The 18187-nt window shown below is 28.4% G+C and overlaps 1 protein-coding gene across 2 annotated transcripts in view; it reads left to right on the forward strand.

Annotated features, from left to right (window-relative positions):
* Nucleotides 1-292: 292 nt before the first annotated feature.
* Nucleotides 293-18187, forward strand: part of LOC142320179 (sodium/hydrogen exchanger 9B2-like) — a 35450-nt gene continuing 17555 nt past the window's right edge. Inside the window, exons 1-4 of one of the 2 annotated variants that reach the window (XM_075357864.1) lie at nt 293-378; nt 9889-9970; nt 13505-13819; nt 16668-16850. In XM_075357864.1, the coding sequence (XP_075213979.1) occupies nt 321-378; nt 9889-9970; nt 13505-13819; nt 16668-16850 (638 nt within the window). In that variant the 5' untranslated portion in view covers nt 293-320. Of the gene's footprint in view, nt 379-8274; nt 8423-9888; nt 9971-13504; nt 13820-16667; nt 16851-18187 lie in introns of those variants that run through there. The other variant, XM_075357863.1, reaches the window with a different exon arrangement.

Below are 18187 nucleotides of genomic sequence, written 5' to 3' on the forward strand. Positions count from 1 at the left end.
AGTTAACAAGCAATAATAAATAAAAAAGAATGTATTATAGATTATATTAATGACACTTTCAAAAGCTTCATTGCTATTAAAAATTATATTACAGACAACAATGATACAAATAGAAGCAGTATATATATATATATATATATATATGTATTTATTAGGAATTAAATAATTCTCTTTTGCTCAGGGTCAGAGATAAAAATAAATTTTAATCAGCCATCTTGTGACTTCATCTATTAGGCATAGTATTTGTTGACTTAATTTTTCTAATAAATGTTCATTGTATATATTGTTCAGAGTTAAAAGTAATTAAAACAGATCACTTAATGGTCAACATGAGTGATAATCCAGGATTCCAGCATGAACTTCATAATTTTAATAAAGGTATAGTATGTATTTTACTAAATTATAATAAACATTTTACAACTATTTTATTATTATAAATCAATTTTACTCTAATGAAAAACTGAATTTATTTTACTATCTAAAACAATATTTTATTTATATATATAATTTACTTACATGTCTAAAATAAACAAAATTAATAGCATTGAAATTAATTAAATATATAAAAATAGTTATGTGCCATGATCATTTACATAAACAATACCATTTATTGATAGCAATAAATAATTTACAATTTATTAAAAAAAAATTCATTGTGTTAAACAATATGTTATATACAGAATTGAAAATGATTTTTAAGCACAATTTTTATAATATTTTGATGGGTAAAATCTGTTTGTTTTCTTTATAAATTCATATCAAAAAATACTTACCATTTAAAATTATAATGCTATTTAGATTTTAATTTAAAATTAATATACTAGTGTTATGAGTGAACAAATTTTTCAAAAGTGAGGTTTAATTTTTCTCTATTACCAAGTTTAAACTGGTATTCCATTTAAACCAATCTGGCAGATTGGTGTTATGAGTGAACAAATTTTTCAAAAGTGAGGTTTAACTTTTCTCTATTACCAAGTTTAAACTGGTATACCATTTAAACCAATCTGGCAGATTGGTGCAATGGTAAATATGCTGATTCTTCTATGCCAGCAAGTCTTAAGATTTCCTGTAAGGATCCATGTCCAGTATTTTTTCATCTATCATTTCATTTATCTTATTTTCCTCCTAAAATACTCGTATACACAAGTGTGCTTGATCATAAAGTCTAAGAAGATTTGTAATGTATGTATATGTAATCTTTTTCATGATGTACTTTCTTTACAACTGCCCAATGCAATATATTTGATGTTTTTTCCTGTAAATGCAATATACTATATTTAATTTAAAAATAAGAATGTTTTTAAATTAATCACTGATTTATCATAAAGGTTTCTGACATAAATAATTACAGTTACTGAAAAATATTGATAACTAAAATGTACAACGGCCATTTATAATTATTGTGAATGGCCAAGGTATACATTACTGTAAAACTACTGCAATTAACCAGAGATTATGGAAAATTTTGATGTAAAAATAACTGCAAACAATAAATATATAGCATGTTTAGCATTTGTTATGTACTAATGAATACACAATAAGCACACAATGTAATAACTAACATTATAAGTGTATTACGCACATACAAACACACACACACAAACATAAAATTATTCGGTTTTTTTAAATAATAATGTGCTTTAATTACCCAATAACAGTAATTTGTAATATAATTACAATAAACCTACAATTATGAATAACACCGCAATAATTATTAATTAAACTAGCATTAATATGATTTTTAATTCAATTTTTGAACCTACAGCTTTAGCCAAGAAAAAAACAAAAATGCAAATAAATAAAAACAGAAATGTACATAATGAATAACAATTAAAACTAAAAAAAAATGTATGACCATTAAATTATATACACATTTTTAAAAGAACAAAAAAATTTTATTTCGCTAATAACTTCTGATTTTTTCATGTTTTTTATTATTAAATTATTTATTGTAAAAACGTTTTTACAATCACAGGTTAATAATTATTAATAAATCAATATATTTAAATTAAAAAAATATAACTAAAAAAAGGAAATGAAAGTAAATTCGAATAGATGTGCCCCGTTATGATCCCCTTGTAAAATCAAAATATTTCATTAATTAAACTTTTATTTGGCTATAATTCTGGAACCAATGAAAATAAGAACTACTTATGGATTGTTGAAAAGCTCTCAATGAGGGCTTATTACTGCAGTTAAAAAAAGTCAAAAATCCAAATATTTTGGATTTTGTTTTTTTTCGACACTTGTGATCCAGACGATCGGAATCAAAAGGGAAGGTGCACAACTAAATTTTAAAAATAATCCTAAATCCAAAATTTCAACATTCTACGGCTAATCGTTTTAGAGCTATGCGAGATACGTAGAGACGTCACGCCGAAACTAGTCAAAATAGATTCATTGATGATCAAAGTGGATATTTCCATTTTGATCATCCATGAATAGAAAATAGGTTCGGTCTATTCTGAGATATAAGGTCAAAAGCAGTGCAAAACACACATATATTAGCAAAACACTTAATATCCAATTTTAGGGATATCATATTTTGTCATGCAAGTCTGTCACTAGGAGAGTCATGCAGTATTTGTCCCTTACAAGAGCCAGCAACTTTTTTTACTACTTTCACTGGTTCTATAAAAAATATTACATTAGAATTTTTTTATTACATACGAACTAAATAAAGTATTTTTATTTTTTATTAATAAAAATTAAAACAATAATTAATAAAGCAGTGTTTAATTCGTAACACAGCAATGTCATGTAATTTAAAAATTTAATTCTATTCAATTTTTTTAAAAGTGCATGTGTAAAAGTTCGGTTAAAAACTAAAAAAAATACAAGTTACATAAATTAAAAAATTAATTTTAAAATTAAGCAAAGAAAGCAAAAGCTTCAAATAAAGCAAAGATGTGATAAAGAAGACCTGGAAAAGACAAGTAGTACACATTTACAACATTTATAATGGGTGTTTGTTTTAGAGTGATGGAATTTTGAATTGAAATAAAACACATGAAAAGGTAAGTTTGAAGAAAATTTTGTTTTTATCTCAAAGATAATTTTTCACCATAAAAATTGCACCATAAAAATTACGAAGTACTCTACAAGTTTGGTGAAGAGAACATTGATTTTTTGAATTATAAATGGTATAATTATAAAAATTAAAAAATTATTGCAGCGTCATTTTTCCTATGATAATTTTACCTTGCTCATTATGACAAATATTCATGAATAAAGAATTGAACAATAACACAGAAATGGGTGAACAACATGGTTATTGCGAAGTGGGATAAAGTGTGGTGGGAAGGAAGACCCCCACCTCTAAAAATTTTCAATAATTCTAAATCAAGAAGTGAAGAGGTAACAGAAATGGATGAATAACATGGTTATTCTGGGGTGATGATAAAGTGAGGTGGGGAGGAGGGCGCCCACCTCTAAAAATTTTCAATAATTCTAAATCAAGAAGTGAAGAGGAAATAGGAATGGATGAATAACATGGTTATTCTGGGGTGGTGATAAAGTGAGGTGGGGAGGAGGGCCCCCACCTCTAAAAATTTTCAATAATTCTAAATCAAGAAGTGAAGAGGAAACAGAAATGGATGAATAACATGGTTATTCTGGGGTGGTGATAAAGTGAGGTGGGGAGGAGGGCCCCCACCTCTAAAAATTTAAATAATTCATAAATCAAAAGGTGAAGAGTAAAACAGAAGTGGATGAACAACATGTTTACTGTTGTGATGTGGATAAAGTGAGTTGGTGTGGAGAGCCCCCATCTCAAAAAAAAACCACCAATAATTCAGAAATAAAGAAGTGAAGCGTAAAACAGAAATGGAAGAACAATATAGAACTAACGTAAAAGCTTAGAGATTAAAACCCGAAGGAAAAAATTATTAAACGGAAAGAAACCAGTTAACACTAATAATGTATGAAGAAAAAGCTATTTAAGTAATAAATAAAAAATTAACAGAAATAAACCATAATGATAGCGGAGGGCCACCGTGCCGAACATTCAAGATCTTAATAAATTATTTTTTAATGAAAGTAACTAATGAAATTGAAGACATTTATTCGAAGCTGTGAGATTATTTGTATTGAAAATATTTTACTTTTTAATAAAATTTGTAATATCTTCATAATTATTGTACTAAATTTTTATAAATAAAATTTTATAATTAAAAATTTTCTTTAAAGAGAAAAGTATTTATACAAGTTTGATTATTCTTAATTTAAAAAAAAAATCACCTTTTAAATGTTGAACCCAACGTTTAAACATCAGGGTTTAATTTCTTAAGATTTTTATTGTTTTGGTACGTCATTAATCTTCGAAAGGCTGATAGTTTTCAAACTAATTTTACTAAAATTTCATCCATTTTTCTTCCATATCTTGTTTTTAAATGCATAAATAACATTTGTTATTTTATATTACAAGTGTTTGGAGTCTCCCCGAGATCCGTTTTTAAGTACTACTTTTAAGTGAATTATACACTGTAGTTATAAACAAAATATTTACACAGAAACAAGACTAGTCGAAAAAGGTTGAATTAGTTAATTAGCAACACTTTAGAAAACATTTCTGTACTGTTCTAAGAAAACACTTTTTACTGTTCAAAAGAAAGGTTTTAAAACCTAGAGAAACAAGAAATCAGACTTGTAAATTGTAAATACAAGAACTAAAGAAATAAAAAACCAAACAATAAATTAATGTAAAATTTATTGCCTGTATTTCTTTATCAATATTGAAAAATTACTTTGATTCATTTAAATAATATATTTATTCCAAAAATAAACATTGACATGTAATATTTTTTAGGATTTTTTGTTAAGTATAACAGGGATGAAAGGTAGATATGAATGGGATTTCATGTTGGTCATTTATCTTGGTCTTAGCCTATAGTGGGTTCTATATTTTTTTAGAGATTAAAATTATTTAGATATAATAAATTATTATAAATTAATAAATAATAATTGATCTTAATTTAAAATAATATATATTATAATAATAATTATATTTATATACGAGGTCTCTAAATAAAGTAATGAGACTGATTCAAAAACCTTTTTTGAAGAATCCAATTATACATGGATTCTATAACCTTCGAAATAGTTCCCATTGGTAGCGATGTAACGCTCAAACGGTTTTCCCCCTCTTCATAGCAGTGTTGGAACTCAGAAATCGAAATGTCCTTCACGTGGTCGCATACATTTTTTTAAAAATTTTCTAATTTTCCAAAATTGTGTCCTTCAAGTCAGGTGATAAAGGTGGTTGAGGAATTACAGGAATGTTTTTCTGTGCCAAAAACTAATTACTTGGATGGATATAACAGAATTATAATTCAGATATAAATATATTCATTTTTATCTTAGAAATTGGTTCTAATTCATCGTTTTCAAGATATTCGTTTAAGAAATTAATGTATTCTTATTTAAGTTCAATATCGGTTGTAAGTTCCGTTCAAAGAACAGCTATCGTTTAAAGGCTTTTTCTTTTGATTGGCCTAAATGAAGTAATGGATCACTTGAAAATAATAGTTTTACCACAAATTCTGGGTCAGATTACCTTTTAACATTAGTGAGGTAGTGATCTTTACAGGCTTCTTGTTCACCTGATTTTGATATATGACCTACTCCTAATTGCCAAAATGAAACCATGAGCTCTTCTGCTTGATTGAGATTTGTTATCTAAACTGATTAATAATGTATGAATTTTGTTATTATACTTATTAAATGCGATTTTTCCACTTACGACCCAATCGAAAGTGTATTTTGTAATACTGGTAAATTTTTGCCTACTTTAATGTAGAACACCCATTTTGCAGAATGTTGAAAGGAATATTAGCGCCTAGAAGAATATCAGTACAACTCAATTTAAAAAACTCCTCATCCGTTAAGTTAATATTATCTGTAATATTTTATCTGTTTATTTTACAAGTAACTGCAGACGATGGTAGATCATTAGTGATTTTGTATAATCTAAGGAAATCTAAATTTTCGGAATAATCATTGAGTTTGGATTCTATGGTTTCGCCTCCGGTAACTACCTTTTAGATAATTCTTCAGAGGATGATATGTAAGAGTGTAAATGAAGTGTAGTCTTGTACATTCTCAGTTCGACCATTCCTGAGATGTGTGGTTAATTGAAACCCAACCACCAAAGAACACCGGTATCCACGATCTAGTATTCATGGATGGTTGTATAAACCAAAGTTTACGCTGCCAATGCCTGAAATGTTTGTTAAGATCTTAGACTGTTGAATACCTACAGATACTAAGGATACTATTTCCTTAGTAAGGAATGACTTATGAAATTAGATTGACTTCTGCTTTCAAGAAGAGCGCGGCAAGGAAACAGCATCCTTGCCGCGATTCATATAAAATCGGTGGTTAATATAATAGCAGCAAAAAGCTTGACTTCTTCACTGCCGTTTAAACAACCAATAACCGTGGAATATGGAATTTTTGGATACACAGCTGCTGTTTTTGTAGCTATCTCTGGAGGAAAAGGAGTGAAGAAATTTATACGAAGTATTGAATGATGTCTTTTATTACAGTGTTTCCGTGAATGTGAGGTTTTTCACCATATTGTTTTACGGCCAGATTTTAAGCAGTTTAACATAAATTGAGTTGTCTGACCTTTGAATGCCGCTGAGAAGCAGTGAGTGATAAAATTTGTTTACAACTGCAAGCTGATTGATCAAATAGTACCATTGGTACATATAGTACAGTGTGGTTTAATGGCATTAACAGTATGGCAAAAAGATTTTTTTTACTGCAGAGAAAGATAGAAATGGGTTTCTGTTTTGTTTAAAAAAAAATGTTTTTTTAGGCTGTTGAATACGCTGTTCATGATTTTCTTTTGTTTTGAATGTTTCTATTAAAAATCGCTTAAAACTTTGAATGAATATGCATGGGTTGTTTAACCGTGGTACTCAGGTTTGAGGCAGTCTTATTTTTTATATTTGTGTTCAGTTTTTCATGGTAACCTTCTCAACGATCTCTTGTTTCAAAGTGTAATATTTTACATTTAATAAAAATACTAAAAGAGTCCCCTATTCATCAACAGGTTTTGCTCAATTTCTTAATGCTGCTAAGCAATTAGCATTTATATAAGTTCCGTAATTTAATGGCAGATGATTTTTTTTTATTTACCTAATACATATTTAATAGATCTTGTACATGTACTTTAATTATAAGTTTATTATTTTTAAAACGTTTTTGGAGGAAATTTTGGAAACTTTGGAAATTTTTAAAATGGTGTCAAAATTTTCAGATTCAATTTCAATTTTTTAATGGCTCTTAACGCTTCATCCTTGAACACGAATGGAGGTAATTGAATTTTTGAAACTTTTTAAGACTTATCTATCGTGGTTTCGAAAACGTTGTAAAAGTCTATACAATCTTAGTATTTACCAGAAAAGAAAGGAAAGGGTATTTCTGGAAGCTTGATATTATCAGAAATGGCCTTAGATGGCTGGGAAGTGGCTTAATTATGAGTAGATGGAATTAAATTTTGGGTGGAAAGAATACTTTTCACCCAAGATAATTCAGCTTCAACAGAGTAATAAGTTGTCTTCGAAAGTAGTGGCTTTGTTTTATTCTGCTTCGACTCCTTCATCAGTAATAATGGCTTGTATGTCGAACTGAACAGCGTTAACCAACATTCTTCAAGTTTTTTTTTTAAATGGGTGCTTTAACCTGTGTTTGCATCAAGGTTAAACGAATTAATAACGTTTTTAATTTAAGTTACTCTATTTTTAATGTATCCTCGTTTACGTCATAATTCGGTTAATTGTTTTACTCGTGTTTGAAAGCCTTTGGCATAATCTTTTAACGCTGAAAATCTGAACCTATTATTTTACATAAGCAAGAAATTTAATACAGTTTAACACTTTGCACTCTTTTGTCGAATACAGTTCGACATTATAGTTTACCGCTATCGCTCTTTTTTTTTTTGTTTAGCCTCCTGAACCATCGTAAGGTATTACTTCAGAGGATGATATGTATGAATGTAAATGAAGAGTAGTGCTGTACAGTCTCAGGTCGACCATTCTTGAGGTGTGTGGTTAATTGAAACCCAGACACCAAAGAACACCAGTATCCACGATCTAATGTGTTGAATCCTGCTTGACATTTAAACTGTCCGCGGCTATGCACACAGACTTAAAAACGAACTGACATCTGTTTGTAATAAACTCACGTAATATCGATATTCAATATTTATAGAATCGAAAAATAGTTCGTTTTACGCTTATTTACAGTCTCCATGTGAGGTTATGTGTTTCAAGAGTTGACATGGCATCTACCCGTTACGGTAGTTTTTTAACTTATTCTGATATTGAAAATGAGTTTAATGATGAAGATCCTAATTATAATTTAGAAGAAAGTGATCAAGAGAATGCCATTTTGGACAATTGTAGTGAACGGGAAGGTAATGATGATGAAATAGATGAACTCCAATGTAGGCCTATTCCTAACGTTCCAGAAACCCGGGTTTACAACTAGACAATGAAATTTCCAGAAATGTCACACTGAAAAAAAATATTGTAATAGACATGTAAGCCGTGTTTATTGTTTAATTGAAGGTTTTTGTAAAAAAACTTTTAATTTTTTTGTATAAGCAATTTTACCGTATTCATAAGGTAACAAATCATAAATTTTATTAATAGCTGCCAGGGAAAACTAAGTTATCAAAAAATTGCAGACCCATTGACAATACTTGATTTTATTATTGGAAGATATCGTATGAAACACCGGTATTGTCACTAATATCATTAATATACAAAATTACATACCAATCAAAAATTGATTGCAAAAATCTGCAATCTCGTTTGCAAATCTTGCAAAATTGCAAAAAAATTGCAGACCCAGTGGAAATACTTGATTTCATTATTGGAAGATATAGTATGAAACACTGATATTGTCACTAATATCATGTTGAAGTCGCCAAAAAATGTTATGAATAATAGTAAGATGGAATAGATCTGTGCAAAACAATATTTTAAAAATAAAAATTTAGTAAAAAAAAAACAAAACTGGTTTCAATACACAATGTTTAAAAAAAAAAATCTTATTTTAATATATAACATATGATATTAAAATAAATAACTGTAATTTACTAATTTAAACTCGAACAGAAGCTTTTTTCTAACATTTTAGTTTTTGAATTTAGGCATAAGCTTTGAATCTGCCCAAAAGAGTACTAGGTACATTTTACAATTTTACTAAGGCTTTTGATTATATGAATCATCAAATTTTTCTTTGTAAATTTGAATGTTATAGTTTTTAATAAAGGGAGCTTAATTTATATGTATCCTACTTCATTGATAAATGCCAACAAACAGAAATGAAGATCTTGATGCAAATAGTGCTGTATTCGACTGGCTATACACAAATGAAATGTAAATGTTAAAGTCTAGAAACAGTACAATGCAGTGTAAAAGTGCAAAACAGTTCATCTGTATTTTCCAGAGGGAGAATGCAGATAAATTTACTCATCTAATGAGGGCTGATGGCCTTTTTGGGCTGATATGAACAAAATTAAAGTAAAAAAAGTGTAAAAGAACATAATGATGGGTGCAAGAAACAAGAAATACCTTTGAAAATTAATAATTAGTATTGCTGAATATGTATTTGGCTGCATAAGATAAATATATTAGAAATGCATTTGAAAATTTAGGAAACTTTCAATGTAATTAGAGTCCTACAAGATGTGTCATCCAAGATATACTTCAATTGCCATTTAGTTACAGGTTTCTCATTTTGTCAGTTAAATATATGCATTCAACTAACAATTTGTATAGCTAATGTTAATTAGCTATATTATTATTATATACATAATTAAAATTACAGATATAATTTTATTTCAATATTAATTCTATGCAATTCTTTTTCTAGGAACAAGTGAAGTTAGCAGAGCTGATGTCACCCACAATAATCACCAAATGGAATACATGGACCGACAACAATCTAATTCAGGGTTAGAATTATTCTTACATATTTTTATGGGTACATGTCAATAAGTTATGCATAACTGTACACATATGAGTGAGTGTATTTCTTCGAATTTAAAAAATTTTTCTTCAACATATTGGGAAAAAATGTAATATTGTCTGTCACTCAAGAAAAAAGTTGTATATTTACAGTCATATGATTATAGTGATCTGGGTGCTTAGTACTGCTGATAGTACTACTGGTGCTTAGTAAATCATAATGAAAATATTTTTTTTCCATGTGGCACACAAACTAATCTCAAAAGGCAGCTTAACAAAACAGCCAAGCAAGCTAAATTGCTTAATTGGCATCCAGTTAACAAAATAAATGTTAACTTCCAACCAAACGAGGTAAATCTTGTAATACACAGTATTGCTATAAGAAATGAAATCATTAATGATTGTCAAAATACCAAAAAGTATCTTGAACTGGTAAATATATTTTATTACAAAATAAGTCTGAAAATCCCAATAAATTTTTAAATTACATAGAAGTTTGTAAAGTTTAAAATTCACAGAATCCGACAACCTAATCCTGCACACAATAATGGAGAATTTTTCGTTTGAAAAAAGATTATCACATCTAATGTTTAACTGAACTTTGTTGTGCACAGTGTCCTTTATTTCATTTAAAAGATTTGAAGTCATATATAATTTACTTACAAATACAATTCCTCTAGTGGCTAAAACTTTTTTTAGTAAAATATTTCTCAACTGACTAAGCAGATGTGATGTTTAAATTCAGTGGTTTCCTGTTACTTCAACATTATGATCATGAACTTCTTTTAGTAGGGTTATGCCAGGAACTGCTTTTACAGGGTGATGCATGAAATGATTTAACATTTGGTTTTGTCGAAAATTATTTATTTGAATTGCAGTACAGCAAAGTAAAATACAATGTGTTTACTACATATCTGGAGATTATGTTCTGCTTATCACATGTTCAATATGACCACCATGTCTAGCAATTTCTTCAACACAGACTCCTATGTTGTTAATAACTTAATGACACATATCCTCAGTTATCTTGTTACACACCTGAATGATCAGCACTCGCAGTTCCATCACTGTTTTAGATTACTTAGGGAAAATCTTTTCCTTTAGAAATCCCCAAACAAAATAATCACACTGATTTAAATCAGGGCTGTTTGGAGGTACACACGAAATGATTAGGAAATCGATTTAAAATGATATTTGTGCTAAAAGTTTCATGCAGAAAGTTTAAAACATTACCTATTTTGGGTCTGGCTGCATCCTGCATGAATCACTTGTTTTCTAATTCAAACCTTTTTGCAAGAAGCTAAGGAATGAAATTATTATGCAGCATGTTCAGATAATGTTCACGGTTGACTGTCTGTTCAAAAAAGAATGTCCCAATACCCTATGATTTTGAGATAGCGGCCCATACCATAATTCTTGGAGCATGATGTACCTTTTTATGAAGCACATGTGGATTTTTAGAAACCCAAAAATTCAAATTTTATTTGTTAACAACACTGTCTAGGTGAAAATGTGCCTCATCTGAAAAGCAAACATTGTTCAACAATATGTCCAGGTTCACAGCCCGTTCAGTGCAATTCTTTGATGTTTGTTGTCAACTGTTAATTTAGGCAACACTGTTATTTCGTACGGATACAAAGCAAATCAGTTTTTAAAATTTGCTGCACATATAGTCTAGAAATCCCAAGTTTTGCTGCAGTTTTCCTTGTTGATTTGCCCATGAGCATGGGCAAATCAACATCTGACAGCTTCAATATTATGTGGAGAACCAACATTGGCAGGCCATTTGTGCTTAAACTCAAATACTGAACCATCCCTTTTAAATTTTTCATAAAGTCTAGTAGGTATTGTTTTAAATGAGGGCGACCACTGAGTTTGAAAATATGCACGAAACCATCTTTGTGTAAGTACCACACTTTTCATTTCATTAAAAAACAACAACAGTCTTTATGCGCCATACAACAATCACTCTTTCTTTTTCAGCCGTCTTGGAACGATACACAGACAGTGCACTTGGAAAGAGAAGAAATTCATTAACTGCTGTCGCTTCTGCCAACATAAAACAAATTTTTTAACTTAAACAATTATTGCCAAAACAAATGTTGGATCATTTCGTGTGTCACTCTGTATGTATTACAGAGTGAATGACACCAAAATTAAAAGGTTTTTTAATCCTTGCCTTTTTTTACAGAATTAATTTACATTCAAAAAAAAAATTGGATTAAAAAAATTGACAATGAAAATCAAGATTAAAAGAAAAATACTAAGAAAATCTGTGTCAATGCCAAGACATCTGCAATTCCAAAAATGAAACCTTCTACTGGCTAGAATTTGAAATACCTAAAATTAAATAGTAAATTATAATCAACATGGGTTATACAAATATTAAAAATTAAATTATATTTTTATTTTATTTATGTGTAAAACATCTGTCTACAAAAGGTTAATAAGTAAAAGATACTTTATAATTTAATCCTAATTGAAGTCAAGGCACAGTAACTTAATTTCTTTTTAAAATTTTTAGTGATAATTAATCTGTTTTACAATACTACACTGTCATATTACAAATTAAAAGATATTTTATTGTTTAATTATTGTCAAAGTAGAATTTATTGAAGCCTAGATAAACATAAATACTTTTTTTTTAACCAGCTTTAAAAAAAAATGTTGGAGGAGTTTCTCAACTTGATCTGTAATTTCTTATTTTTATTTATGATCAAGTCCTGCTCTTTAAATCTCACTGAACCTTCATTTTGCAGAGGAACTTCCCTTGGTAGTTAATTCTGTTTTAAATTTTTCCCCAGATGACATGAATGGAAGACTTTATTAACAAAAAATTACCTTGTAGACAATCTGAATTTTTTTGTCATCATTTTTATTGCTCAATAACAGCTGTGTTAACAAAATGAAATTTTGATGATTTTCAAAATATTTTTGTTTAAATATATATGTAAATTAGATGGAAAATGTAGATTAATAAAAATATTATCATTACATTCCACAGAGGCTTGGTCACATCAAGTTACAGTTTCAAGTCTCCATCCTTTTTTTACTTTTATTGACACGATTTTTGACTTTAACCTTCTTGTAAAGAGGTTATTCTTTCTCATAAAATTTTCACTTTTTTGTAGTAAAACAGTTATACTTAGCAGTTCTTTTTTAATTTTAAGGTTGATATCAAATTAAAAATATATTAGAATAACTTACTAATGATTAATTTACAAAAAGTCAAAATTTAAAGAATTATCAAAAGTATTATTTTGACTTTTTAATAGAATTTTTTTTTAAATTTAAATATTTCTGTGAAAGTTTATTTATTAATTGGCCAGTTAGTCAAATCAAAATTTTTCCATCAAATTTCAACTGCCTAAAATACAAAACTTTTGTGTTATAAAGCGTTTGCAGAATAAATCTCATATAAGCTGAGCAAACAGTGTGTAAGATAACTTACACACAAATCCAATGAAATTTCAGGAGCAACATAAATTATTATAATAATATTTAATATGATTTTTTTTCAGAGGTAATTGGATTATAAGAAAAAGCAAACATCAATGTGGATGGGAAAATAATCTAGCAATCCAAATCTTAGGAGCAGTGATAAAATTAGGATTAATTTGGTTGCTTCTGTACTGCATTTTTGGTGAAGAAGTTAAAGTTGAAGGTCGACTTTTCCAAATATTATTTTTAATTCTAACATCTTACATTGTTGGACAATTAGTACTCTTCATTCATCTTCCTCCATTACTTGGAATGCTAATAACTGGAATTGCTTTTAGAACAAGTGGATATTATAACATATCTGGCGTATACACAGAAATTGTTATTGTTCTTAGGTAAGATTTCATCAATTATTGAAAAAATAATATTAAAAAATTTGGTTTATCAACTAGACAAAAAATAATAAATTAAAAAAAAAAAAATTTAAATCTCCTTTCTTGATATTTTGGGTTTACATCTAGAGAATCCTTTCTGAGCTATATACTTGTCTTAGTATGCTCGTTAACCATTTATTTTGAAATGATTGGAAAATTCAATTGAATTTACAAATTTTTTGTCATGTGTAAAATTTGCTTATTTGTGGGTAACATGTGTCAGTCTCTGTGGCATAATTTTCAAAGGTTGATTCTAATGCAGTTTTGCACTTTTATTTAACAGTGAGATATTGTTATAATAAAATGCACAATTACTGTAAAAAATAAATCATTAAATATTACAATTTGTTAGATGTTAGTGTCTCAAAAGTTTTCTGACAGGTTCTGGGAACTCACTGCTTAAAATACTATTGTCTCAGTGGTAATCAGCCATGGAGGCACAACCTAACAAAAAAATTACTAATAAAAATTAGTTATTATTTTATTAATATAAATAGAATAAAAGACAATCGGAGTACAGAAATGATCATTGTAAGTAACGGTTGTAAAAATTTCATTGTAACGATAAATTTCTAAAGAAGTACCTATCAAACAAAACAGAGTTTAGAACTCCATTCACTTCAGTACATCCAAAAATCCCTTTCGGCATGCCGGAAGGTAGAGATAGATTTCACCGGTGCTAAGTAGGGGATAAAAAAGATTTCCACCTTAAAGTTAAGAAAAACTTCAAATTTACTCATGACAATGGCTGCATGTGAAAAAAAGTTTCACATATTTAGCATATGACAAGCCACATCTTACAATATTAGCAACATTTTTATCATCCCTTGCTGTAAGGGTTGGTTACATCAAAAATTGTTTCAGACAAAAGTTTTAGGTAATGTTTAGAGGAGTAATGACCACTTTAAACTGATTCGATAAGGTATGATTTTTTTTTTGTCTTCGAAACCTGATTTTTTTCTCTTCAAAATCCCATTTTTCTACCCCTGGACCAATGGTTGGTGATATCAAAAAACTTTACTTACTTAAGTTTTTGGCCCTTTTCCATAGAATAGTTGGAACTATAAACAAATTCAATATTTTACTTGCTAAGAAAGTTATAGCGATATTTTGTTTTTTTGGAAAATCCACCCTATTTCATGGTCTGATTTTGGCTGATAACAAACTCATCTAAGATTTTGGGACAAGTTATTTTTAAGGATCAATTTGAAAGTGATTGGTGCAAAATTACAGCAGTTGTAGTGTCCACAAGAAAGTGAAATATATATATAACTTTTGAGCTGATGCTGGTTTTGGGGTCTGGGGGATGTGAAATGTGAAGATATGTTGAAATTTTTCGGAAGTCGAATCATGGTACCCATTACAATAGGTAGCTTTCTTATGAAATGTACCTAAAACCAGTTTTAAAAGAATTCTTTAACCATAAGATATTTTTTTATGAGCAAACGAGGAATGTGTACGTAAATGTAAAACAAATAAGGTGTAACAATTCTTTTTTAATCTAACTACGGAAAAACCGTCTTTGTAGTCAGAATGTATTAAATTGTCATAGCATTGATGTTGATATATTAAAAAAGTGTTTAATTTTTAGCAGCAGTGACTCCTATGGTCATTATCCATTAATAAATGGCAATGGGATGCAATAAAACTATATTCAACATTGCTTAGTTCTGGTGATATTCAAAAATTGATTTATTAAATGTGGTTTTTCTGTTGGAATCATACTCCTTCTTCACATTCTCTAATTTCCTGGATAATACTTCCTTAAACTGAAAAAAATATAAATCATGAAAGAACAGGAGTTCAAAAAGCCATAAATTTCAGATTGTGAAAATGCTTAGCAAGTTTTTCTGTAGTTTATTATTGTAGACAAAGTGTTTGACAAATTATTTACTAGAACTCAGCCTTTCTTTGTAACACTGGAAATTATAAAATTAATATTGAAATAATATTTGTCAATAAGCTTTTTCTGTTTATTTAATATAACTTCTTTTATAAATGAGTATAAATAAAAGAAAATTGTCACAAACATTTAAAAAAGAAATTGATAAAAGCTAAAATTAGATATGCATGTAAACTTGATGTCATTTCACTGATGATACTTAAACAAATTTGGGTTTTGTTTTGTTAACACGTGTAAGACTGTCCAAGGAAGAACTTATTTTTGTGTTTGGGAGTGGAGATGCTCAAACAAGTGGGTGAAGTTCCTGTCATAGCCTTCTTACTCCTCCAAGCAGTACAGTTTTAATCTAAAACTGTAAGGCAAATTAATGTGGAAGAGAGATTTTATTGAGAAATATATAAAGGAACAAAAATAAAATGGTTTTCATCAGTTGTGAATTGTATATTTCAACTATACTGAGCAACGACAGTCTTTTCCTGTAGAAATTGATATTTTTGTACCCAGCACCCCTATAGCATACTCTTCATATTAAAAACCAAAATAAATCGAGTCAATTAAATTTATAACTGCAAAATAAGTTAAAATAAAACTGGGAGTTTTTAAAACCTTATTTAAAAAAAGGTAGAGGTAGGTTTATCTTGCACATAATGAATAATGCATAGTAAAGCGTGTGAACATTCATGCATATCACATAACATTTCATAAGAAATTTTTCAATAACATTATTATTTATAAGCTGTTCATAATTAAAAAAAGATTATCAATAAAAATTCGTTGAATTACTTACCATGATCTCAAATTTGTATAATGACTAACATATACTCCATTTTAGCATTATTCATGCACCATATGCTTAATCGTAAATTTAATTTATTATTTTCGAACAAAAAAATTATCTTGTTTTAGGGAGATGGCGCTGTGTGTAATATTAATCAGAGCAGGTCTTGGACTAGATGCTGAAGCACTACTTAGGCTAAGCTTAGTTGTAATGAGATTGGCCTTTTTGCCATGCATTGGAGAATCCTTAACAGTTGCAGTAGCTTCACATATTCTGTTTGGATATCCATGGCTTTGGGGAATTCTTTTAGGGTAGGTTTATTTAAATATTTGTATGTACTCATTTATCTTACTTGTTCATAGAAGATGATACCAAATAATATAATGAAGGGACTTTCATTTACTCCATAAGACTACTACATTTAAAAGAAAACAAATTTGTTGATTAATGAAAGTAGTTATTTTCTTTTAATATTTATGAAAAGACATCATAAAACTCACATTTAATGTATCAGTTCTAAAGTTATAAAATTACACTGAAATTCTGTTAGCTATATGGGTGAAGACACTGCTAAATACTTTTTTGTACTCTACTTATGTTGCACTGTATTTTAGAGAAGTATTGCATATATAAGTTATTTGTTAGAAGAAACAATATTAAATTTTTTATTCTATTTGCTATTATAACTCGAACAGTAATACAGGGTTATTCGATGGGTTTAAAAATAGATAATTGCCTTTATCTGTGGAAATCCTTTACCACAAACTACACCTTCTAAAATTTTTACTTCCTCTTCAGATTAAGGTTACATTTTTCATTTATTTTTCATCACACTAAAAGAATAATAATTTTGAAATTGGATATAATAGCTTTAAAATGATAAAAACATAAAAAGTCGGTATGGTGACAATTAGTGATATAGTAACATTTACTTGTTGAATAATGTTAAGTTCTTGTACGAAGGTGAATTTTCACCAAGTACATCATACAGTTCACTCAGATCACTCTATATCATTTCTCTCAGTTTATTCTGTCCAAATCAATTAAATCAAAAAACAATAGTTATTGCAACAATTTATTGTGGTTGCACTATGAAAAAATTATGTCAGCAATTTTAAAAAAGGGATACAGTTGTTTTGCATTTCGGTTGTGTACAGAAAAGAATTGTATCATAAAAATGAAGTCTTGAAAGATTTTAAATGTTTACACCTAACATTTATATTACACCTATTTACATTTACATCTAATAAAGAAAATAATGCCTAAATAAAAAATTCTCCCTCAATATAAATGTTGTATGTTACACATACAACAAAAAAAATTACAATTTATGATAATTATAAATTATATTATTGGTAACATGCTCATAAAACAACTGATACTTGTGTTGTTAACTTTAAAATTTTCCATTTAAAATTAATTAATAATTCTATTTAATCATTTTGTATATTTTCAACATGAATCTTATTATCAAGCTCCAGTCAAAATAACTTCACAACAATAATGCATATACTCGTTCAACATAGTAGGTATGTATGATTAAAAATTGTTAAATAAACTTGTTTCTAATTTTATGTGATATAAAAATATCTTTTGTTGCCTGAGTTTGTTACCTTAAAGGTCTTAGTTTTTACACATGGTCAAATTA

This window comes from Lycorma delicatula, chromosome 2, assembly GCF_047948215.1.
Source record: "Lycorma delicatula isolate Av1 chromosome 2, ASM4794821v1, whole genome shotgun sequence".
In the NCBI taxonomy this organism is placed as follows: Eukaryota; Metazoa; Arthropoda; class Insecta; order Hemiptera; family Fulgoridae; genus Lycorma; species Lycorma delicatula.